Raw genomic sequence first — 25902 nt, 5'->3', positions numbered from 1 at the left:
ATTTTTCTTTTTAGATTCCACACATAAAGGAGGTCATAGGATATTTCTTCTTCTCTCTCTGACTTACTTCAGATGAACTTACGGTTGCCAGGAGCAGCGTTTCTGGATCTTCAAAGAGGAGGGCTGGTTTCCTCCGTCTAGCCCTTTCCTTAGGCCGGCACCCTGCAAACCTTTCCCCGAGAACCAGGCTGATGGTAGGTGCTCACGTGTGGGGAGTCAGCGGTCTCAGACAGCATCTTCCTGAAGAATTACTTTCATTTAAGCAAGTGTTCTGCATTGTGCATTCTGTCCTCTAACAGGCCGTTTCGTATCGATGCTATTCTTCACAGTGTTGCCTTCCTCCCAGCCTTTAAGCCTGACGCTGCGGGGAGATGCGCATGCTTTCCCTGGCTCTGGCTGCGTGCGCGCGGGGCTGAGTGCTGCCGGGTGTGCCAGGGACGCGCCCCGCCTCTTCGTCACCGAGCACGTGGCTTCCGTGTCTCGGTGTTGCTTAGGTCTGTCATCTTCGTCTCCTTTGTGTGTGTTTGCGCTTGTGCGCGTGTGTGCCACGCTCAGTCGTGTCTGACTCTGCGACCCTGTAGACTGTAGCCCGCCAGGCTCTGTCCATGCGATTTCCCAGGCAGGGATACAGGAATGGGTTGCCTTTCCCTTCTCCAAGGAATCTTCCTAACCTAAGGATTGAACCTGAGTCTCCTGCATTGCAGCAGATTCTTTACCGTCTGAGTCCTCCATAACTTCCTCCGAATAGGATTATTCTGACCCAGATTGCTACATGGTGATTGTGGTTGTGGAAGCTAGCATCTCCGGTAAACATGGTGATTTCCGCCCCCCCTCATTCTTTCTTTTAAAATCAGTGTGGTCTCTGTTGCTATCTAGTTGAATGGTGAATAACTAGACACTATGTTTCAGGTATGTTTGGAGGACTAAAACTATCTACAGTAAGCATTTTGAAAACATGAACTATTCTTTGAAGTTTACTAATAATAACATGATTTTGAAAAACAATTGTATGTTACTGATAGGAAAGAAGGAAGTTCTCTAGGCAACTAATAACCACTAATAACCAGTGGTCCAACATTTAGAAATGAGAGAGAGAGATTCTGGCAGACAAAAAGGTGACATTTACCAAGAAAGATCTTTGAATTAGCCGTTGAAATCCTCAATAAAGTTAAAGGATAAAAAAAAAAAAACACAGAGAGTGATAACAGAGAAAATTAAATGAGAAATTAGTATCTAAATGAGAAATTAATGTCAAGGGTACTTAAGAAAACCCCATGTATTTGGAAATTAAATGTCCACTTTTAAATGATGGGTGTATCTAAGAAGCCATAACAAGGAAAATTAGAAAATATAATTTTCTAATTATAACTTTAAAAATGAAAAGAGAATTTATCAGAGTTTGTTGCATGCAACTGAAGCTGCTCAATGTGATTAAATGCAATGTGAAATCTTGAATAAGGTATGAAAACAAATAATGGACACTAGCATAAAATTTTGTAAAATTTGAACAAAATCTGTACTTTAGTTAATAATACCATGAGGCTTCTCTGGTGGCTCAGACGGTAGACGGTACAGAATCTGCCTGCAATGAAGGAGACCCAGGTTTGATCCCTGTGTCTATCACATATTAATTTCCTATTTTTTTCTTTTTTAAACAATGTAGCATTTCTTTATAGTCTCAGAATTGGACTAGAAGTTTCAAGCCTCAGTCAAAACTTTTTTTCTCTCTCCTGGTTTATTGTCTATGGGAATTTGAAGGGAATTTGTGTCCTGCTGTTGTGTGAAAATTGTGTAAATCTTAATTATGTTAAGTTAGTTCATAGTGCTTTTCAGGCCAAGTGTATCCTTATACTTTTATGTATATTCATTCTATTAATTTTTAATAGTTTGATATTGAAACTGCAACCAAAAATCTTTACTTAAAAATAATTGTAATATATAGTGGAAGTATATGTAACTTTGTTCTGTATTCTCCAAGTCTCCTGTAAGTGTGCTATCATACCTCCATAATTTAAGAAAAATAAAGGAAAAAAAAAATAGTGCTTGAGGGGAGGTGGGGGAGAGAAGGACTAGGAGGTTGGGATTAGCAGTGGCAAGCTATTATATACAGGATGGATAGACAAGGTCCTACTGTGTAGCACAGGGACCTATATTCAGTATCCTGTGACAAACTATAATGGAAAAGAATACATTAAAAATGAGTGTATGTACGTGTATAACTGAGTCACTCTGCTGTACAGCAGAGACTGGCACACACTGCAAATTAACTGTACTTCAATAATAAACCCTCCTCCCAAAAAGGTGCCATCTGCTCATATATTTATGGTGTCTTCTTTCATGTTATTCTACACCAGTTCTCAGACAGAGCTCATAAATATCCTAGATATAAAACCTGAGTAAAATATTACATTATTGAGGCATTATGCCATTCAAACATGAGAGATATGATGATGATTCCAGGGTACAAATAAAATAAAATGCTGATGACTAGCTGTGACTACACTGTCACCAGCATGTAGCTATTTCCCCATTGTTACTGTGTTCCCACATCCCTTCAAAGCCAATGCATTAAAAAATCTTATTATGAAAATTTCTCTATGCCAATCATGGGTGTTTGTAAACCATCGGCATCTTGCCATACAGTTTCATCTTCCCAACCTCCTCCTGCTGTTGCTGAATAATTTTCTATGCATCTTGTCATTTCACCCCTAAATGGTTTAGCAGTCTTCTCTAGGAGAAAAAGAGAGAGAAAAGAGCAAGACACACACACACACACAGAGAAACATTTCCCCACATAGCCAGAAATTAATAGTAATTAGTGTCATTAATACATAACCCAGATTCAACTTCCCTTAACTGTCTAAAAATGCCTCTTTTCAGTTAGTTTAGTATATTTTATTCAGGATCTAAGCAAGTTCCATTTCATGATGTGTGGTTCTTAAGCTCTACAATACTTTTGTGAATATTTCATAATCTAGACCCCACCCCTACCCTGCATGGACTTAGTGAAGAAACTAAATTCTTAAATTCTAGAATTGGTTGCAGATGTCATTTAACTTTCTCTTCTACTCCCCAAATTTCCTGTGGACTGAAGTTTCGTTTAAAAGCTTAGTTAAATTCAGATTTGATCTTGTTGGTATTGCTGTTGCCATTTTTAAAAGATTATATCAGACCTAGTTCTTGATTTTTCAGCTTGGTTTCTCTTTTTCTCACCTCCCTTCCTTTTATGAATTTACAACTTTTTGTTTATTTGTTCTTGTTCAGTTGCTCAGTTACGTCCAGTCTTTGCGACCCCATGGACTGCAGCACACCCGGCTTACATGTCCATCACTATCTCCTGGAGTTTGTTCAAGTTCTTGTGCATTAAACACCAACCTCTGTCAGCAAAGTGATGTTTCTGCTTTAATATGCTATCTAGGTTTGCCATAGCTTTCCTTCCAAGAAGCAAGCATCTTCTGATTTCGTGGCTACAGTCACCATCTGCAGTGATTTTGGAGCACAATGTATTTAGTGTATTTTAATTTATTGGGTCAACTTTTTGGGTATTCATAGTGTCCTGTCTATGGCAAGTGGAAACTGTTAGCTGACCCCTAGGTCCTTTTTTGTTTCTGACAAGAATGAGACTTTAATCATTTTTATGTGGAGTTTATAATATTAAGAGATAAAGCTTTGTTAACCAACACAATAATGACTAGACATCTGATTGGTATGAGGCTTTCGAGTCCTAATTAAAACTTAATTTATAACAGCATTCATGATGAGTCTGAAATGCATTCCGTAGGTAATCTCTTGAGTTTCTATAGTATTTTCTTAGACTGCAACTGTTTACATGTCTGAAGTTACTTGAAGGCATTACTTTTAAGAAAGCTTACAAGTCTGTTCTCTACATCTGCAGCTCCATTCTTTCCCTACAAATAGGTTCATCAATACTATTTTTCTAGATTCCATATATGTGCATCAATATATGATATTTTTCTCTTTCTGACTTACTTCCCTCTGTACAACAGTTTCTTGGTTCATCCACCTCACTACAACAAATTTGTTCCTTTTTATGGCTGAGTAATAGTCCATTGTGTATATGTAGCACATCTTCTTCATCCATTCATCTTCTGGTGGACATCTATGTTAGCAGGTGAAAGAGAGGGTAGGATGAATTACAAAAATAGGATTGACGTGTATATATACACTATCATGTGTGAAACAGATGTGTGTGAGTGTTAGTCACTCAGTCATGTCCGACTCTTTGCAACCCCTTGGACTGTAGCCTGCCAGGCTCCTCTGTCCATGGAATTCTCCAGGCAAGAATACTGTAGAGGGTTGCCATTTCCTTCTCCAGTGTAAAGCAAATACCTGGTGGGAAACTGCTGTATAGCACAGGAAGCCCAGCCTGGTGTTCTGTGATGATCTAGAGGTGTGGGGTGGGATGGGGGACAGAGGCACAAAGGGAGGGTGTGTGTATATATATATATAATGTACATATATATTATATTTTATAGTATATGTTTATAAATATTTATATAATATATATATAGCAAATATATATATATAATATCTATACATATATTAGAACCAAGCATATTGGTTGGTTCTAGAACCAACCAAGCATATAATATCTATACATATATAGATATTATATCTATCTATCTATCTATATATATATGGCTGATTTGTGCTGTTGTATGGCAGAAACCAACACAATATTGTAAAACAGTTATCCTCTAATTAAAAAATAAATTAAAAAAGAAAAGAAAGGTTACTACTGGGCTTTGTGCCATCTAGGTCCTCTGTAGCTCCTCTTGAACATTTTGGTCGTAATTATTAAAGGTTAGTTGGGATTTCCCAGGCGGCATTAGTGGTAGAGAACCTGCCTGCAATGCTGGCGACATGCAGGAGATACAGGTTTGGTCCCTGCGTTGGGAAGATCCCCTGGAGGAGGTAATGGCAACCCACCCCAGTATTCTTGCCTGGAGAATTCCATGGACAAAGGATCCTGGCAGGCTACAGTCCATAGCGTCACAAAAGAACTGGACACGACTGAGAGGCTAAGCAGCAGCAGCAGTTGAATAAATAGCATCCCGACCTGTGTCCTCTTGATCAGAATCAGACCCTCATTGCTTCCTTCCCTTCTTTACTTTCTGGGACAAAACGTCCTAGCCCATTTTCCTATATTTCCTGCCCACAACTAGGATCAGTCATTTCTTCAAGGATCCTTAGTTCCACTGAGGGGAGAATCCAGTTTAGAGACCACATTGAGAGTTAGATGTGCCTGTGAGATTGGAGTGGAATTGTTTCCAGTCCTCAGTGAACAGAGCTGAAAATTTGTATTTTAGAAAGTGAGGGGAAAAAAAATTCCCGATCCACCTTGCCATTTCCAATTCAAGTTGAAAATCCTCTGTTTATTCTGTTAATTTTGTGTTTAGATTTCTTTTTATATGTAGATCTTTGAGGCAAACCTGGTTTCTTTATAACAGGAACATACCTTCAAACTTGTGTACTTGAAAATAATGTGAATGTAAAACAATGTTTCAGAGTTAAAGAGGTCTATTCTATTTACAGTGCTGATTACAAGGTTTATTATTATTTTTTCCAGGTTTATATTTATTTTTGTCTATGGCACTTGGCTTGCAGGATCCTAGTTCCCCAACCAGGGATTGAACCCAGCCCCTGGCAATGGAAGCTTAGCATCCTAGCCACTGGACTGCAGTGAATTCCGAATTACATGGTTTTGATTATATGGAATCAATAAAGTTTGATTTACCTGTTATGTATTGGACTGAGAGATGTTTGTTGTCCTATTTTCAGTATGTTTCAGTTCTTTTCTTCTTCATTTACAACAGTTTCTACCTTATAAAAGTTGCTCCTCTGTAGATTGCAGTCTTTGTCATTATAATGTCCATTTGGCTTTCTTTAACTTTTTAGCTTGTTTCCCCCTCATCCTGCCGTGTTTTATATTAAAATAGGAACTTCTGCTTTCTTACTGCTTGAGTTTCCCTGGTGTATCTATGCTTCTTCTTTAATCCTTAGTCTTTGTGTCTTTTTGACTGTGGTATATGTCATACCACAGAGAGTTAGATTGGATTCATTCTGTTCAGTTCAGTTCAGTCACTCAGTCATGTCCGACTCTTTGCGACCCCATGAACCGCAGCATGCCAGGCCTCCCTGTCCATCACCAACTCCCGGAGTTCACCCAAACTCACGTCCATTGAGTCAGTGATGCCATCCAACCATCTCATCCTCTGTTGTCCCCTTCTCCTCCTGCCTTCAATCTTTCCCAGCATCAGGGTCTTTTCCAATGAGTCAGCTCTTCGCATCAGGTGGCCAAAGTATTGGAGTTTCAGCTTCAGCATCAGTCCTTCCAATGAACACCCAGGACTGATCTCCTTTAGGATGTACTGGTTGGATCTCCTTGTAGTCCAAAGGACTCTCAAGAGTCTTCTTCAACACCACAGTTCAAAAGCATCAATTTTTCGGCACTCAGCTTTCTTCACAGTCCAACTCTCACATCCATACACGACCACTGGAAAAACCATAGCCTTGACTAGACGGACCTTTGTTGACAAAGTAATGTCTCTGCTTTTTAATATACTGTCTAGGTTAGTCATAACTTTGCTTCCAAGGAGTAAGCGTCTTTTAATTTCATGGCTGCTGTCACCATCTGCAGTGATTTTGGAGCCCCCCAAAATAAAGTCTGACACTGTTTCCACTGTTTCCCCATCTGTCTGCCATGAAGTGATGGGACTGGATACCATGATCTTAGTTTTCTGAATGTTGAGCTTTAAGCCAACTTTTTCACTCTGGCCACAGGACTGGAAAAGGTCAGTTTTCACTCCAATCCCAAAGAAAGGCAATGCCAAAGAATGTTCAAACTACTGCACAATTGCACTCATCTCACACGCTAGTAAAGTAATGCTTAAAATTCTCCAAGCCAGGTTTCAGTAATACGTGAACCATGAACTTCCAGATGTTCAAGCTGGTTTTAGAAAAGGCAGAGGAACCAGAGATCAAATTGCCAACATCCGCTGGATCATTGAAAAAGCAAGAGAGTTCCAGAAAACATCTATTTCTGCTTTATTGACTATGCCAAAGTCTTTGACTGTGTGGATCACAGTAAACTGCAGAAAATTTTGAAAGAGATGGGAATACCAGACCACCTGACCTGCCTCTTGAGAAACCTGTATACAGGTCAGGAAGCAACAGTTCGAACTGGACATGGAACAACAGACTGGCTCCAAATAGGAAGAGGAGAATGTCAGGGCTGTATATTGTCACCCTGCTTATTTAACTTATATGCAGAGTACATCATTAGAAACGCTGGGCTGGATGAAGCACAAGCTGGAATCAAGATTGCTGGGAGAAATACCAATAACCTCAGATATGCAGATGACACCACCCTTATGGCAGAAAGTGAAGAAGAACTAAAGAGCCTCTTGATGAAAGTGAAAGAGGAGAGTGAAAAACTTGGCTTAAATAGTTGATCTGAATTTTCTTCTTTTAACAGATTTCTTTATTGTTTGATCTCAGCTATGACATGCTGATTTATTATTTACTTACTGTATCTAGTAAATCTTTCACTGTGTGATTCATTTTCTTTTCTCTTTGTAATCTTTGGCATTTCATATGGTTTGTGGTTTTCTTTTGTTGTTGTTGTTCTACTAGTTACCTTTAATATTGTATATAATATCTGAAGGTTCTTTTTTTTTTTTTTTTGTTAATGCCTAATTCTGCTCTTTTCTCGGCAGCACTAATTATCTACAATCATTTCCTTTTTATTGCCTCTCCTCAGTGTCTAAATCTAGATGAAAGTGAAAGTGTTAGTTGCTCAGTCCTGTCTGACTCTTCATGACCCCATGGGCTGTAACCTCTGTCCCTGGAATTCTCCAGGCAAGAATACTGGAGTGGGTAGCCATTCCCTTTCCAGGGGAATCTTCCCAACCCAGGGAACAAATCCAGGTCTCCCACATTGCAAGCAGATTCTTTACCTTCTGAGCCACCTTTTCAAATGCAGGTGGTATTGTTTTAATCCTAGTTAATGCCTGAGGGAATTTATTCTGCTTTCTGCTTACTTTCTGTATTTGTTTGTTGTGTTATTTCTGCATTGTCTGACCATATGACATTTACATATCCTTTATCCTTACAGACAGTCTCTGGCTGTTTGATCTCAGATATGGTTTGTGGCCAAGCTAATCTAAACATCTCTTGGTTTTCTGAAGCTCATTCTCTAGTAGGGTTCCTTAGAAAGACTTGGGAAAATTAATCTATGAATTCTAGAATGTTTATAACCTTTTTTTTTGAAAGCCTTCATACTTGAAGCACAGCTTGGTTGGATGTAAAATCTTTTGCTCATGTTTTAATTTCTAACAGATCTTTTACACTGTTCTTCTATTGTTTTCTGGCACAAAATGTTTGTGATTCAAAGTGTAACTTAGGTTTATTTGTTTTTCATTTGCATGTACTGTTGTTTTTCAGTTGCTAAGTCATGTCCAACTCCTTGTGACCCCATGAACTCCAGCACACCAGGCTTCCCTGTCCTTCACTATCTCCCAGAGTTTGCTCAAACTCATGTCCATTGAATCAGTGATACCATCAAACCATTTCATCCTCTTTCGCCTCTTCTCCTGGCTTCAATCTTTCCCAGGATCAGGGTCTTTTCCAATGAGTTGGCTGTTTGCATCAGGTGGCCAAAGTATTGGAGCTTTAGCATCAGTCCTTCCAATGAATATTCAGGGTTGATTTCCTTTTAGGATTGACTGGTTTGATCTCCTTGCTGTCCAAGGGTCTCTCAAGAGTCTTCTCCAGCACCACAGTTTGAAAGCATCAATTGTTGGGCACTCAGCCTCTTTATGGTCCAGCTCTCACATCCATACATGACTGCTAGAAAAACCATAGCTTGGATTATATGGACCTTGGTTGGCAAAGTGATGTTGCTTTTCATCTTTTAAAAACTACAACTGTTTTATTGGAAATGTTCCGGTCTTAATGGTCCTCGATTGGTTTTCTGAGCTTATTGTTGTTCAGTTGCTCAGTCATGTCTGACTCTTTGCAACCCCATGGACTGCAGCATGCCAGACTTTCACTATCTCCCAGAGCTTGCTCAAACTCATGTCCATTGAGTTGGTGATGCCATCCAACCATCTTGTCCTCTGTCGTCTCCTTCTCCTCCTGCCTTCAGTCTTTCCCAGCATCAGTCTTTTCTAATAAATCAGATCTTTGTTGCCAAAGTAATGTCTGCTTTTGAATATGCTGTCTAGGTTTGCCACAGCTTTTCTTCCAAGGAGCAAGCATCTTTTAATTTCATTGGCTGCAGTCACCATCTGCAGTGATTTTGGAGCCCCAGAAAATAAAGTCTGTCACTGTTTCCATTGTTTCCCCATCTATTTGCAATGAAGTGATGGGACTGGATGCCATGCTTTTAGCTTTCTGAATGTTGAGTTTTAAGTCAGCCTTTTCACTCTCCTCTTTCACTTTCATCAAGAGGCTTTTTAGTTCCTCTTCACTTTCTGCCAGAAAGGTGGTGTCATCTGCATATCTAAGGTTATTGATATTTCTCCCGGAAATCTTGATTCCAGCTTGTGCTTCATCAGCCTGGTATTTTGCATGATGTACTCCGCATAGAAGTTAAATAAGCAGGATGACAATATACAACCTTGACATACTCCTTTCCCAATTTGGAACCAGTCCATTGTTCCATGTCTGGTTCTAACTGTTGCTTCTTAACCTGCACACAGATTTCTCAGGAGGCAGGTAAGGTGGTCTGGTATTCCCATCTCTTTAAAAATTTTCCACAGTTTGTTGTGATCCACACAGTCAAAGGCTTTGGCAAGTCAATAAAGCAGAAGTAGATGTTTTTCTGGAGCTCTCTTCCTTTTTTGATGATCTGATGGTTGTTGGCAATTTGATCTCTGGTTCCTCTGCCTTTTCTAAATCCAGTTTGAACATCTAAAAGTTCTCAGTTCACGTACTGTTGTAGCCTGGCTTGGAGAATTTTGAGCATTACTTTGCTAGCATGTGAGATGAGTGCAATTGTACAGTAGTTTGAGCATTCTTTGACATTGCCTTTTTTGGGGATTGGAATGAAAACTGGTCTTTCCCAGTCCTGTGGCCACTGCTGAGTTTTCCAGATTTGCTGGCATCTTGAGTGTAGCACTTTCACAGAATCATCTTTTAGGATTTGAAAGAGCTCAGCTGGAATTCCATTGCCTCCACTAGCTTTGTTCATAGTGATGCTTCTTAAGGCCCACTTGACTTCACACTCCAGGATGGAGTCTGGCTCTAGTTGGGTGATCACACCATCATGGTTATCTGGGTCATTAAGATCTTTCTGTATAGTTCTTCTGTGATTTCTTGCCATGTCTTCTTAATATCTTCTGCTTTTGTTGGGTCCATACCATTTCTGTCCTTTATTGTGCCCATCTTTGCATGAAATGTTCCCTTGGTATCTCTAATTTTCTCAAAGAGATTTATAGTTCTCAGCTACAGCCCCTTTAACATGTAGATTCAGGTATTTCTTTGAAGATTTTCTTAAATATAGCTTTATGTCTTTGGTGTCTTTCATTTTTTGGAGGTTAGGCATTCTTCTTTTGGAACTGATGTTAAATCTTCATTAAATTTCTGTTGTTTCAAATCTTTGGTAGACTCCTCAGTCTCTCTTTATTTATGCTATTAATTTCACTCTCCTCCCTTCCAGCCTCGGTTTCTCTTCCTGCACTTCCCATGTCTCTGTTTGCTTCTTTGTTTTTTCTAATTCTGCCTTTGTTTCTGAGATATTTTTTCTTTCTTTCATTTTCTTCTCTTTTCATTCTTGAGTTTTCAGCTCTGTTTTCATCTCATCACATTTCACATCAATCCAACTATCTTCTTTTTTTAATTTTTAATTTTTTTGGAGTATGGTTAATTTACAATGTTGTGTTAGTTTCTGGTATAGTAAAGTGACTCAGTTTTATATATAAATATATACACACATACATCATGCATATGCACACACATGCATACACACACACACACACACACACACATAGATAGATAGATATAAAAAGGTGTTTTTTTGTTTGTTTTGTTTTTTAACCACTGGTACCACCTGAGAAGCCCAGAGTGTTAGTCATTCAGTTGTGTCCAACTCCTTGTGACCCTGTGGACTATATCCTGCTAGGTTCCTCTGTTCATGGGATTCATGAGGGAAGAATACTAGAGTGAGTTTCCATTTCCTTCTCCAAGGGATCTTCCCAACCCAGGGGTTGATCCTGGGTCTTCTGCATTGCAGGTGGACTCTATACCGCCTGAGCTACCAGGGAAGCCCGTGTGTGTGTGTGTGTGTGTGTGTGTAAATCCTTTCTCACATTGTTTTCCATTGTTGTTTATCATAAGATATTGAATATAGTTCTCTGCGCTCTACAGTAGGACTTTATTGTTCAACTGATTCCTTTCTGAGCTGTTTTAATTTTGACTTGTATGATTCTTTCAAGTTTAGATTGTTTTTACATTTCTTTCAGCTCATTTGGGAATCTGTTGCCATTGTCATCCACTTTGTGGCCACATTTGTGGGATGTTGTCATCATCTCTGGGAATTTTATTTGGTTCATTTAAATCTTTATCCTTGCAGGATCTCTGTATAGGGTTTTATTGTAATCTGGTTTTATTTTCCACATACAAATTAGCCATTCTCTTGGGAAGTTCCTCTGTAGGGTTCTCTTCTGTGTTATTACTGTGATGGATTAAAACATACCTCTTTATATCTGTGATGACTTCTCTATCAGGGAGAGCCTGATTCACAGGAGCTTCTGCTTCTAACTCTGTGTTGTCTAGAGTCTGAGGGTCTTTCCTTCCAGAAAAGTGAGTCTACCTTTCCAGGTGCTTGTCCAGCATGTCCTGAGGTCCAGCTCAGACACCCCCTTCTCTGGTGTCAGAAGCTTTTGTCTTCCTGGGATCCATGGTGTTTCTTTTTGGATTGCACTAGCAGCAGGTTCTTTTCTTTCCTTTTTTTTTTAGTAAGGTGAGGGAAAGGGAACTGGAAAGACTGAGTCTCTGTCTTTCCAAGAGGGCATATTTCAGAGCATTTCTGAGATACTGCAGAGAGAGATCTAGGGCAGACGACTGCCTCAGCATCCTTTGAATTCTGGGGCCCCTCACTAGTTTCCTATGGTTTCCTTGCTCTTGTCCTCAGCTTGGAGCCTTTGAGGGAATCTTTGACTTTCACTGACTGTTTGCAGAGTTGAGGCTTTTGTTCCTGTTTCGTAAAGGATGGGTTCCTTTTGGGGGTGAATACTTGCTGGTTTCTGAGTTGCATCTCATAGCACCGTCCACACTCTCCTTCTTATTCCCTACCAACTCTTCATTCCTGCTGATCCCATAACCCTGCTGCACCTGATGTAGTTTCCACTAACCCTGCTCTGGGGTTCCTGGTCACCAGTTTTGTAAGATAACATCCAGGTTGTGTGTGGATTTTCTTTTGTGAGCCTATGTATTTTGTCTGGGCTGTGATTTAACAAAACCGTGCTGTTGCCGTGTTTTTAGCATTAGAAACCCCAGTATATTTTAAAACAAGAATATAGTAGAAATGTTAGTTTTCAGATGTCACATCCTATGGCTTTTCATTATTTCCAGTAGAATAGCAGTATCTGAATGTTAGGATCTGGAGCCAAACTGTTTCTTGACAACAATTCTGGACAAAAAAAAAAAAGCATGGGCACAGAGCTTGGATGTGTGTAACCAGTTCTACATGATTTGGGTCTAGAATAAGACTAAGAAAAACTGACTTGTCCTTCCTGTTTTAGGGATTATCTAGAAAGTTAAGCTACTCTTGAGATTACCTTGTTAGTTTCTCTTTGTAATGTGCCTGACAGATGGGTCACCTTATCTAGACCTTGACCAACTAATAGACATCACGTTGGCAATAGAAACTCAAGAGAAGGGCCTTTTTTTTTTTTTTTTTTATGGTAGGAGAATTCTTTTATTGTTCTGGCTCTTGTAACACAGAACCATAAAGTATAAAGTTCCTGTTCTCCCCAAAGTGGGGAATCTTCTCTAAATATACCCAGGCTGTTGGAAGTAGACTCGCTCCTCTGAGAAAGAGAGGTCAAATGGTGAGAACTCCGTGTGGCAGAGACGTAAGTTAGTGTGGATTCAATTCTCTGATTCGAAGGAAAGCTGAGCCTCTAATAACTAAGTATGAAGCCGTGCACTTGTCTATCTAGCCTTGTTCTTTACAGCAGAGACTTGTGCTGTCCATGGAGCTCTGGTTCCTGTGAAATCAGTTTATGAGGCGCTCAGAGGTATTGGTGAAGCACTGGAGAATTACTGGGCTCTTTGTTCAGTGCCTGTTGGGTTAACGCATGGCATCTCTGAGGCCAGGGTTGTAACAGCAGAGTTTTCCAGTGGCTGGTGGAGTCATCCATGAGCACTTTCAAACAGCTGCTCATCAGGTTGGTTTTGCTCCCACGCGCAGCAAGAAAAACACGCCGAGGTGCCTAGGTTTGCAGTGGAAGAGGGATTATTCAAAAGGCCGCCAGGCAAGGAAACTGAAAAACAAGCCTCAGATCCGCCTCCCAAAGGCAATCTTCTTCAGGTATTCACTGGATGAGGAATAAGCAGAGGAGCCTGGCCAGGCTATAGGCCATGGGGTTGCAGAGTGGGACACGACTGAGCGACTGCACGCAAGGCCTGGGGCATGGGGAGTCTAGAGAAGGGCCTTTTATGTTACCATAAAAGGGAAGGATCTAAGAATTTGTTATTGATGGGATAAAAAGAGAGTTTTGGAAATCTAAAGGTGGTCAAAATCAATTCCTTTATCTCTTAAAATTAAAAAGAAGGAATCTAATCAAGTGGATAAAAACTCATAAAGAGATAATTGTGAGAAAACCATCTGTGGAGAAAGAATGGAGGCTTCAGGGGAGCCCACACATGCTGATTTTTCCCAACTCTCAACCCAAGACAGAGACAGTTATGTTTCAGGCCACTCACAAAATCTCAGACTGACTGATGACCTTTAAGCTGCAAATGGAAGGGATGACTTAGGTCTAAGCAGTGCAGTAACTGCACATCCTGGAGTTTGGAACAGGGCCAGCCAAGACCTACTGCTACTAGACAGCTCAATTCATAGCAAGCCACTTGGAGGAATATTTGCTCTTGTTCTTAACTACTGTCCGCCTGCAAGTGATAAAACCAGCTCTAAGCCCAATGATGTACCCTGGCATCTGTCTGCATCTCTCAGCATGACACTAAGTATTTTCTCAGTGTTCTTCCAAGACCCCAAGAATCTTTCCCAGTGTTTGCCTATTTTTTCTTGTTTTCCATCAACGTGTGGAAGGTCACTAGACTTTTAAGGCAAGTTAAGGGCGGTTGCTCCTGCAGGGGCCACTCTGAGCTCTCTCCCAGAAGCCAGCTGGGCTTTCTGTGAAAGAATGGCTAGGGAGGGAGTGTTCTTATGTTCCTGGCTTGGAGAAATTATATTGCATTTTTCCATCTGTGCCAATCTCCTGAGGCTGTGGATTGGAAATTCTGCTATAATAATTGAGTGATCCTCAAATTCTGTTAATTTTATATCATTCTTAGAAAGTTACCAATCATTGATAATTCAACACTAAAATGAATTCACAATTAGGCTAACATACACTTAAAATTGCATCTACTGCTGTCACATAACCCTAAATAGAAAAAACAAAGTTTCGTTTGGCATATTTATAGAAAAGAAGAAAAAAACCTTTCAGCTCTGAAACACCTCTGATTCTATTAGGACATGGGCCCTATTGCTAATGTGGAGACATTAAGATGTCCAATTTGCTCAGCAGGTGATATGAAACTAAAGTCACATTGATTGGGCTTCCTTGATGCTTCAGTGGTAGAGAATCCATCTGCCAGCGCAGGAGACAGAGGTTCAATCCCTGCTCTGGGAAGATCCCACATGAATGCGGAGCAATTAAGCCTGTGCTCTAGAGTCCAGGAGCCACAACTACTGAAGCCAGAGCCTCCTTGAGACTTTGCTCCACAACTAGAGAAACCACCGCTATGAGAAGCTCACATACTGCAACTAGAGAATGGTCCTGGCTTGCTGCAACTAGAGAAAAGACTGCGGCAACAAAGACCCAGCACAGCGAAAAGAAAATATTAAACAAAAATCACATTTATCATGAAACACCAAGTTTGTCTCCAACTGTAGAGAACTCAGAAAACACACAGTAGATTCTGAAAGAGAATGTACTTCTTATGTAGCCTTACATTATTGTCCACCTGGGTGCAGAGCTCCAGAGAAATGGACTAGCACACCATGCTGGGATTGTCTCTGCCTGAGAAAATAAATGACAGCTCAAGTTTCATACACTCAGAGGATGACAAATCAGCTCTGAACAGCTGCTCCATTTACAGATCTGGTTCAGACAGAAAGAGGTTGAACGGTAGGGATGGTACTGGCACGGTTGCTGAAAAAGCAGTAAGACCAGTCCTCTGCAGATTACTCCACTGCCAGCGCAGGTTGTGGAGGTGAGAACACTGGCCATCACTCTCCCGAGAGAAGGAGCCAGACCCCGGCTTCCCGCTCTGTCTCAGTAGCCAAGCTTGCATAGAATTTGTTTGAAAGAGACGGCATCGTATTATCAGATAATGCACACCCTAGTGTCAAGCTTCCTTTCCTGGAAGCGGTTATGGGGAAATCTAAAGACCTCATGTACCATGAGAGTATCAGAAGAAAGAGAGAGAGTGAAAGCAAGCCAGGAGCAGCTGGAGCCGAGCGGGAGAGCTGGAACGGCTCCGGGGGCCTGTCTGTGTGAAGATGCCACCATTCAGGATGACTTGAATCTTGAGCGAGGAGTTTAAATAGCAGCAGAAGGAGTTCGGCATTGAAATGAATTTTTAAAATAAAGGTTTTTTTTTTTTTAAAAAGTTTTGCACAATGGCGAGATGACAAACGGCTGTGCCAAGACTGGCACATTGAGGACAGCTGGAAGACACCTGAGTGGGAAAGACGCGCCTGGCTGTTTGACGTCTTTCAGTCCTTTCTGTATGTGAAGATGTGAGATTCTGCAAAACTCTTTTTTTTTTTTTTATAGTGAAGGAGTACTATAAATGGCTATAGCGAATTCATGAATTCTAAGGAGGGGGAGGAGTAAGAAGGTGAAAAATAATAGGAAATTCTGTTTTGTCCATTTAGCATTTGGACACAAAAAGAGACACTCACTTCCTCTGTGCCTGGTTTAAGAAGAGCTTTCTGATTAAAACCCATTCTCACCCAGATTCTCTGGCACAATATCATGGAAAGTGCATTGCTTCTATATGAAGAGCACCAAGAGATGCTCAACTTGCTATGACTCAAAATCCCATTTATTCTCTCAGGGCCTCCTGTCGCCTCCTCACTCCACCCACTACCCTGGTGACCGGAGGACAGAATGATGCCTCCATCAGAGGTGACTTTAATCTCTTCTTGCCTTTGGAGTAGGAAGCTGGCAGGGGGAGTTTGGAAATTGTTCACATAGAGGATTTTTGCTTTTGGAGGTTTTTCTTCTCCTTAGGATGTTAGAAGAGAAGGTTTCCTATCTTGCCGGACTATGGTTTGGAATATGGTCCTGTCAGTCCATCGGAATCAGTCACCTGAGATTCATCACTCATACCATCTCTTCCCTGGCAGGCTTCCCAGAGAGGCAGACTCTGCAGACTGGCCAGGGGGTGGTGTGGAGACCCTTCCCATGTGGTGAGGTGGGCCAGAGTCTGGCTTCCTGTGGGGGCCTGCAAACAGCCATGCATGCAGAGGTGACACGGTGTCAGGATCCTCCATTTCTTTGTTGCTTATTCACTTAGTAAGCATTTATTGAGCATATACTATATGTGGACTGTGGTGCTGGAAAAGACTCTTGAGAGTCCCTTGGACTGCAAGGAGATCAAACTAGTCCATCCTAAATGAAGTCAACCTGAATATTCATTGGAAGGACTGATGCTGAAGCTGAAGCCCCAATACTTTGGCCACCTGATGCGAAGAGCAGACTCATTGGAAAAGACCTTGATGCTGGGAAAGATTTAAGGGCAGGAGGAGAAGAGGACGGCAGAGGATGAGATGGTCGGATGGCATCACTGACTCAATGGACATGAGTTTGAGCAAGCTCTGGGAGACAGTGAAGGACAGGGAAGCTTGGTGTGCTGCAGTCCATGGTGTTGCAAAGAGTCGGACATGACTTAGTGACTGAACAACAAAATATGCCAAACCCTGCTTCTAGCTGCTGAAGCGCAGTCATAATTTAACAAATCAACAGAATCCCTTTGCCCTGGAACTCTAGATAGATGAGAAACACAAGAAATAAGTAGATGGCAGAGCTTGCTGCATAGCGAGGGATGCTGGTGAGAAGGAGAGAGCAGGGCAGGGGGTTAAGAGCAGATGAGGTGGGCGACCCCTGTGGGCATTGCTGCATCATGACAGGGGGACAGCCGGGGAGGCCCCCGGAGAAGACAGTGCTTTTGAGGAAGTACCTGGAGGAAGTGAGGGAAGCACCTTGGGGTCTAAGGTGGGGGAGCAGCAGGTGACAGGGCCCTGAGGTGGGCTTGTGCCCAGCCTGACGAGGAGCAGCACTGAGTCCTGGAGAAAGGAAGCTGGGGGCCGCCAGGAAGGGATGAGCTCAGAGGGGCACGACAGGGGCTGGGTCGCTCAGGTTCAGTGAGGACTGTGACCCCGGGGGAGCGGGAGGCTGTTGGAAGGTCCTGAGCGAGGCCGTGGCCTGATCTCCCACCTCAGTGGAGAATGAGCCTCAGGAAGGAGGGTGGAAGCAGAGGGATGAGCTTGGAGACACAGGTCAGGGAAACGAGTGGCAGTTTATATGCTGTTTATGGTCTGTAATGCACACATCCTTTCCGAGCTGGGTTCCAACGACCAGCACCTGAAACTGCCTCGGCACTTCACTGTTTACTTGGGGTTGGGCTGGCACGGACGAGCAGGGGAAGCCGTTCCAAGTACAAGCGAATAAGACAGCAAGCTACCTGCTTCCTGCCGCAGGGCGCCCACCAAGGCTTCTATGTTTTCGTTGCTAGAGCGCTGTGGTTCCTTGCTACCACTGTCTTAAAGCATGCGCGCGCGCGCACGCACACACACACACACAGAGTGTGTGTTCCCCTTTTCACTTTCTTATCAAAACAGCGAGTGATCTATTACATTTATGTAGGAGTGTGGCCCATGTGGAAAATTAAAGTTTATAGGGAATAAAATAGCCTTTTCATATACTGGATTGGACCCTGAAACAGAAAAGGGACATTAGGGAAAAGTAAAACTGGTGAAATCTGAATAAAGTCTGCAGTTGAGTTCATTTGAGTTCATCTGTGTACTCTGTGCTCTGTGCCCAGCCGTGTCTGACTCTTTGCCACCACATGGACTGCAGCTTTGCCAGGCTCCTCTGTCATGGGATTCTCCAGGCAAGAATACTGGTGAGGGTTGCCATGCCCCACTCCAGGGGACCTTCCCGACTCAGGGATCAAACCTGCGTCTCTTGTCTCCAGCATTGGCAGGCAGGTTCTTAGACACTAGTGCCACCTGGGAAGCCCAGCAGTACTAATCACTGGGCTCAAATGTGCCGTGGTTAATGTCACAAACATGTGATGCTAACAATAGGAGCAGATGAAAGATGTACATCAGACTTCTGTACCTTCTTTGGCAAATTTTCTGTACATTTAAAATCATTCCAAAATAAAGTAATAAACAAAAGCACCCCACTCAGAGGGAAAAGAAAAACATGAGTGAAACCTTTGAATTTCTTTCATCGATGAAATGGGTCCGCAGATATATTCTGCACATTTAGAATTTTTATCTACCATTAAGAAGTAAGTTGCTATTATGCAATATAGAGCTAGACAATGGTCTTTCCTTTGAGACAACAGGTCTTTCCTGTTCTTCACTTCATTTCGATTAAACTACATTGCAAATATTGGGTTTTCCATGTTATGGAAAAACTGAAACAAACTTTTTGGCCGAATCCGTGCTCGCCCCCTGCATTAAACGTCCAGGCATGACTCTTGCTCTTCTCTGCTTGGGAGATGGGTATTTTTCAGTAGGATTCACACCCTAAACCCTGTCATTTGTTGATTTCCCTTCCCTCTGCCTTCCCCCCATCTTGAGTCTTCATCCTTGCTGTATGTCACCCCCTCACTGAATAAATGTCACTAAATGTAACTGGTCCTAGAACTACCTACTTTGCCACCTTCTTCTTTTCTTAAACCTAAACATGACCTTTCTTGGTTTGCTGTTCTGAAGCTTTGGGGAAAGAAATTTGCCATTATATTAAAAAAAAAAAATTCTGACATTCTCCATGTCTGATTATATAGACCGAGAATGATGATCTCAAATGTCTCTAGGGCCCAGGCCAACCATGTGGCGATATGAGACAGCTGAGACTAACAGACAATAGATAACCAGTGGGAATCTGCCCTGTGATGCAGGGGGCTCAAACCCGGTGCTCTGTGACAGCCTGGAGGGGCGGGAGGGAGGTTCTCGAGGGAGGGGACGTGTGTATACCCATGGCTGATGGATGGCAGAAACTAACACAATACTGTGAAGCAACTAACCCCCAATTAAAAATAAAATTAAAAAAACTCAAAAAAACGCCACCCCAAAACAAAGAGTAATAGATACAGAAACTGGCATTGCCTACCTGATTTTAAGATGGTTCTCATTTGGTTTTTCCTGCGAAGTTGTATCTTTTCTAGAACCTCAGGGAAATTTCAAATCTGTTTCCAAGTAAGATGCTTCCCCCCTCCCGAGGTGCTTTATAAATGCAAGTTATTATTTAGTCAGGAAATGTGGGAAAATGTGATCAGTTGTGCTTTAGGTAGTAATGGGAAGGAATAAAAAATTATGACTCCACAGAGGGAGAAGATGGATGAGATTTTAACCCAGCTGTGAATCAACAGCGATACTGGGAGGTCTGGGAGGATATTCTTGGTCACTAAGGCAGGACCATTTTTAGGTCATTATAGAAAGATGACAGACATAACCTCAACCAAAAAAACTCAGGGAAGAAACTTACCTACTTATTGGGGAACAAATTCTTACGTCTTACAATGGGTTAGACATTGCTCTCTCTGGAGTCTACCTTAAATTTCTGCGGCTGTAAATTAAGTCCCTGGTAGATAACAAAAAGAATACTACAGCGTAATATTATTAATATCCCAGGGATGCATTAATGAAATGTTTAAGATGCACTGGAAAGAAAGTGAAAGTGTTAGTTGCTCAGTTATGTCTGACTCTTTGTGACCCCATGGACTATAGCCCACCAGGCTCCTCTGTCCATGGAATTCTCTAGGCAAGAATACTGGAGTGGGTTGCCATTCCTTTCTCCAAAGAATCTTCCCAACCCCAGGGTCAAACCTGGGTCTCCCGCATTGCAGGCAGATTCTTTACCATCTGAGCCCCTGGAAAGCCCCAAGATGCTCCGGATGAAAGACCAAAGTACTCACTGACTTAAGCATCCATGGTCAGGACCACATGATGTAGGAAAACATTAGGAGATGGAGCATGTGGTGCTGGTCTTGGCTCCATCCTTCTTGCCGGTGGTATCCCAGGTCTATAGAGAACGGCATCTCTTTGGGCCTCTCAGCGAAACAAGCAGCACCCGGGTAACTCCCTGAAGGAGTCTCCCCGGGGAGACTGGACTCACCCCAGGACGCTCCCCCTCGCCCCTCCACCCCCCTTGCTGCACACAGGCCTCCCCTGCTTTCAGAGCTCCGCCAAGTCACAGATGCTAAGCAGGTAAAGACACAGTCTCCCCACACCACAAAGCCAAGGACAACGATGGATTGACTCCTCCACGAGGCGAGACAGTCTGCATTTGGCTTCCGGAAGCCCAGAGCCTTGGAATGGCGAGAACATCCTGCCCAGTCGTCTGCCATGAGCAGATGAGACCACAGGCTAAATCCACACCATTCCATTTGAATCCCTGCTCTAGCATGCTCTGTCCTAAGGGAACAAGTAGGGCTGAATGGAACTGAACCCATCACAAGAGTCCTTTACATGTCCAAAGATACATGCTTTGTATTTGCCAACGGAGGCTTTCCAGTTCTTTCCATTTTAGATCATGAAATAAACTTAAAAAGTAGCACTCGGAAGTGGGAAGGTTAGTCCTGATTTAAGGAGCCAATGGGGCTTCCCTGGTGACTCAGCTGGTAAAGAACCCTCCTGGCAATTTGGGAGATACAAGAGAGGCTGGTTCGATCCCTTGGTCAGGAAGATCCCCTGGAGAAGGAAATGACAACCCACTCCAGTGTTCTTGCCTGGAAAATCCCATGGACAGAGGAGCCTGGAGGGCTACAGTCTAGGTGGTTGCTAGAAGTTGGACACGACTGGGCAACCAAACCTCCACCAAGGAACCGTGAGGTTCCACACGTGTCTCTGTGCTGGGTATTCTGGAAAAGTCTCTCCTTGTGATTCTGCCTGTCATACCTGGTTACAAAAACTGCCAAGCCCCTGGACATCTTATCCTTGCTCTGACAAATAGCAACCAGGCCATTCGAGGAGGAGGGAGGGATTTTATCGTGGACATCACAGCATGTTTATGTACACAGCAGCACCAGAGACATTTTCATTCTCTGTCAGTGCTTATGGCAGTTTCACCAATCTCAAATCAAAATATTTTCCAGGTGCCTTAAAAAAAAAATCAATTTTCAGAGTCAACAGTGGCCAGGGGCTCCAGGGGTGAGCTCACTGCCCGTCCCCAGCAGCTCCTAGAGAGGCTGAACAGACGCTTCTCAGAGATGGCTTCAGCCAACTTTCACTGGCCACTGAGCCCCCATCCCACCCCCGCTGGGGACGGGGGACACAGTCTTTGTTTTCCCCTGGGGGCGGGGGAGCCGGGCACCTCACCTCCCCCCAGGCCGCGGGCGGGGGCTCCACCGGAGGGTAGTACTTGGGCACGTCCCAGGCCACGGCTGCCATGAACCACTTGAAGTCCTTGCACTTGAGCTGTCTGCGCAGCTCCTTCTGCGCCGAGAGGTCCCCGGGGGACAGGTGCCGGTACTCCGGGCGCCGCTGGTAAATGTACTCGGCGAACTCGTCCATCCAGGTCTCTGCCACCCGCTTCAGGTTCTGCACAGGACAGAGGAGTGTCAGTGATGGGCTCGTGTCCCCGTGGCGCAGCCCACTTGCCCTCCAGATGGAAAAAAAAAGAAAAGGAATTAGACAACCTCAGGCGGCTCTGGTGGTGAGTTTCCCTCACTGCCAGAGGTGTGAGACGGTTAGCCTGAGGCCTTGCATGCCTTTCTGCTTCTGGCATGGGGTTCAACTGCCAATTAGAGAGCTCAAATAAATGGGGCAGAGACAGTGAAACCCCGTGGACAAGCTGATCAGCTTTCTCATCCCCGCTGCTATTGCCCAATGATGAATTCTTGGTTTCTCACCCAGAATGACAGGAGTTGCAGCTGGAGGTAACAATGTTGCTCTTAGGCATCTGATTGCTTAAACTGGTTCAGGGAACAAGGAGGGATCTTGGCAAGAGTGAGGAGGAACCAGCTGTTGTTCTCCCAGTCACAGTGAGAGAGCCCAGCAGGACTGAAACGAAGACCCTGGGTTCTGATGGTGCTTTGCGCACACGGAAGCCCAGGAGACCTGAGTAATTCTCGGCAGAGTGAAGTCAGCTAAGGGGGCACCAAGGGCCTCTGCAGGTGGAGCCACGGGGGCAGAAAGCGGGGAGACTGGCCCCTTAGAGGAAGGAGCGTGGGGGCTCAGGGGAGGAGGTGCAGCGCTTTTGCCAGTTTTGAGGTTAAACAGGTAACTTCTATGCTCTGGGTCTCAGATTCCTCCCCTGAAAAAGGGACATAGAGTCATCTGTCCCTCCATCATGGGAGTGGTGGCAGGATTAAGTAACACCTGGGTTTCAGTAGTCTCGCCTGGGAAATCCCATGGACAGAGGAGCCTGGTGGGCTGCAGTCCATGGGCTCACAACAGAGTCTGAGTGACTAACACTTTCACTTTTCACTTGCCTTATTTTAAACACCCAACTGGTGTGAATATTGACCCTTTCCAGCTTCTCGTTTGCACTGAGAAGATAAAATGAGCAGAAAGGCTGGGAACTCTACTAAGACCCAGAGACAAGTGACTCAAGTAACTAGGAATGTTTAGGAAAACTGTTTATCTTAAAAATTGCTACATGGTCCTGAATGAGACCTGACACCGTGCCTAGAGGGTTTGAAGACAGAGTCTCCAGGTACCTTATTCCTAGTGGAATTGTACCCTTTTTTTGTTTTCCCACTATGCTCACCTCCAGCCTCCCTGGAGGGCCTCTCTGCCATCTGACCTCATTCCCAACACTTGCCACCTCGTCCTCCCTGGTCTCCTTGGTTGGCATGAGTAGGGCTCAGTTAGTCGACAAGAGCCAGAGAAGACATGATGCCATAAAGACTACTCTGATTTCTTTCTTTTTTTTTTAAGGGTTTTTTTTTTTTTTTGATGTGCACCATTTTTAAAGTCTTTATTGAATTTGTTACAATACTACTTCTGTTTTAAGTTTTTTGTTCACGAAGCATGTGGGCACTTAACTCCCTGAAAGAAGCCATTGTTAGTTGCTCAGTCATGTCTGACTCTTTGCCGCCCCATGGACTAGGTAGCCCATCAGGCTCTTCTGTCCATGGGATTCTCCAGGCAAGAATACTGGAGTGGGTAGCCATTCCCTTCTGCAGGGGATCTTCCTGACCCAGTGATCAAACCAGGATCTCCTGCATTGCAGGTGGATTCTTTACCACTGAGCCACCTAGGAAACCCTTTTATTAAGTGGATGCATGGCTTAGAAATTCTGACAGCTTGCAAGAAAGATGTGTCACTAAGAAATCTGTTTGACTTGGGTAAATAAACACTTTTAGACTATAAATTCTGTGAATTTAGGGGTAGGTATTGTTTTTGTTTTAAATTAAAAGGCCCTTGTACATGTGTGTGCTCATCTGAGCTTGCTAACTGTGGAGTTAATAAAAGACCATATATAAAATGAACATGAGTAAACTCTTAGCTCATGCATATATCTGTTAATAAAGGCACTGAAATAGAAACAGTAGTTTAAAAAACACTGCTGCTAAAGGGTAGATAGATGTTTGCTGCTTTGGGTTTTTGAAATAGAAATAGGAATTCTTGTGAAAACTCAAAGAGGAATTGACCAGTTCAGATGTGTTCAATTGGGAATGGCTGTAAGGGTCAGGATGAACATTTGCCAGAAACAGCAGCATGAATAAGTGAAAGAGGCAGGCGATGACAGGTTGGAAGATGGTCAGCAACGTCAGGGAGGCTGCAGGGTCGTTGACCTGGGAACCAGGCAGGTCGCTTTTGCATTATCACATCCTTTTCAATTGGAAATACTTGGTTGCAGGTTAGGTTTGCTGCTTTCCCAAACACTCCAAAGAAATCCAGAAGATCATGGACATACTCCAGGGATAAGGTCAAATCATCGAGCCCTTTTTGATTACCTTTTCAGGAGATGGGAAAAGAGAACCAGCACAATAATTGCAAAAACTAATGGCCAGTGTCTCTCTAACAATGGGTGTTATGTAACCATTTAGACAAACATATGAATCCCGACTGTTCTCTAATGTTCCGATGCCTTGTCAGACAGCCTCCGCTGGAGACGCTCTCTTCTGAGTGCAGTTTCCCATCAGGAGGAACCTTTCTGAAGTGTCAACTATTGTAGACAAGGAACAGTCTAGAACAGTCCAGGTGATGGGTGAAATCATGTCATTCTGAAGGCATCATTCTGAAAATAACAAGACACCATGTGACCCTTACACTGTCGTTTTGAATTTGTACTTAGTTTTGGGGAAAACATTGGAATCTCAGCTGAGAAATATTTTAAGCAGTTGCAAGAAGCATTTCATTGGCCTTTCGTAGATTGTGGAATAAGTTCACCCACTGCAGAAAATGGAATAATCACATATACGTTTGAGCTCATCAGAATATTTGCATAGAAGCACATGTATTTAGAGGCTTCCCTGGTGGTGGCGCAGTGGTAAAGAATCCACCTGCCAATGCAGGAGATGCAAGAGACGGGGGTTCGATCCCTGAGTAGGGAAGATCCCCTGGGGGAGGGCATGGCAACCCATGTTAGTATTCTTGCCTGTGGAGAACCCGGTAGACAGAGGAGCCTGGTGGGCTATAGTCCATGGAGTCCCATGAGTCAGATACAATGGGGTGCACACACACGCACACACACGCACACACACACACACCTACTTTCAAACACATGGAGGTGATGGAGTAGAAGCAAAGTGGCATTTCTCACTTAACATCGTTGGGAACACATGGACAGAATGGTGAAACTGACATCCCAAAACACATCTTGCCCAAGATGGTAATGAAGAGAATAGGGAATCAATGTGAGTGGGCCCATCTGTCCTGAGATTACATAAGCCTTGATGATGGTGCTAATATGTTAAAAATTAGTTATGAACAGGAAGAAGGAGGACAGTATGGACACTGAGTAATCTATGCATGCCATCGTTCTTTCCCAAACTCTCAGGAGTTGGATGTAAAGGTCGCTTATGTATGTGGGGCCACAGTGATGCTGGGAAAGATTGAGGGCAGGAGAAGAAGGGGGCAACAGAGGTCAAGGTGGTTGGATGGCATCACCTACTCAATGGATATGAGCCTGAGCAAATTCCAGGAGATAGTGAAGGAAAGGGAAGCCTGGTGTGCTGCAGTCCATGTGGTTGCAGAGTCAGACTGAACAACAAGGTGTTAGGTGGGATTCTTGGTTTTTGAGATGTAAGTGAAATTGTGTTAATGCCAAATGATGCATTCCTGTCTTAGAAATTTGCATGGCTTCCCAGGTAAGCCAATTCACACGTTCATGCTTCACTTTGATGTCCTGTTCTGGGATCCCTCCTTCCTTCCTGTCATCCTGCCCAGGCTTGCTCTCTGCCCTGGCCATGTGAGCTTCATGGGTCACACACGCACTCTTCCTCACCTTTCAGACA

The 25902-nt window shown here is 43.2% G+C and overlaps 1 protein-coding gene across 1 annotated transcript in view; it reads right to left on the bottom strand.

Moving 5' to 3' along the window:
- GALNTL6 (polypeptide N-acetylgalactosaminyltransferase like 6) overlaps window positions 1-25902 on the bottom strand; it is a 1387945-nt gene that overhangs the window by 52811 nt on the left and 1309232 nt on the right. The window contains exon 9 of the mRNA XM_043891291.1: window positions 21815-22036. Within this exon, the coding sequence (XP_043747226.1) occupies window positions 21815-22036 (222 nt within the window). The remainder of the gene's footprint in view (window positions 1-21814; window positions 22037-25902) is intronic.

This window comes from Cervus elaphus, chromosome 29 (genome assembly GCF_910594005.1).
Source record: "Cervus elaphus chromosome 29, mCerEla1.1, whole genome shotgun sequence".
Taxonomy (NCBI): domain Eukaryota; kingdom Metazoa; phylum Chordata; class Mammalia; order Artiodactyla; family Cervidae; genus Cervus; species Cervus elaphus.
The sequence above is the reverse complement of the archived record's forward strand: the minus strand, read 5'-3'. Positions and strand labels throughout refer to the sequence as shown.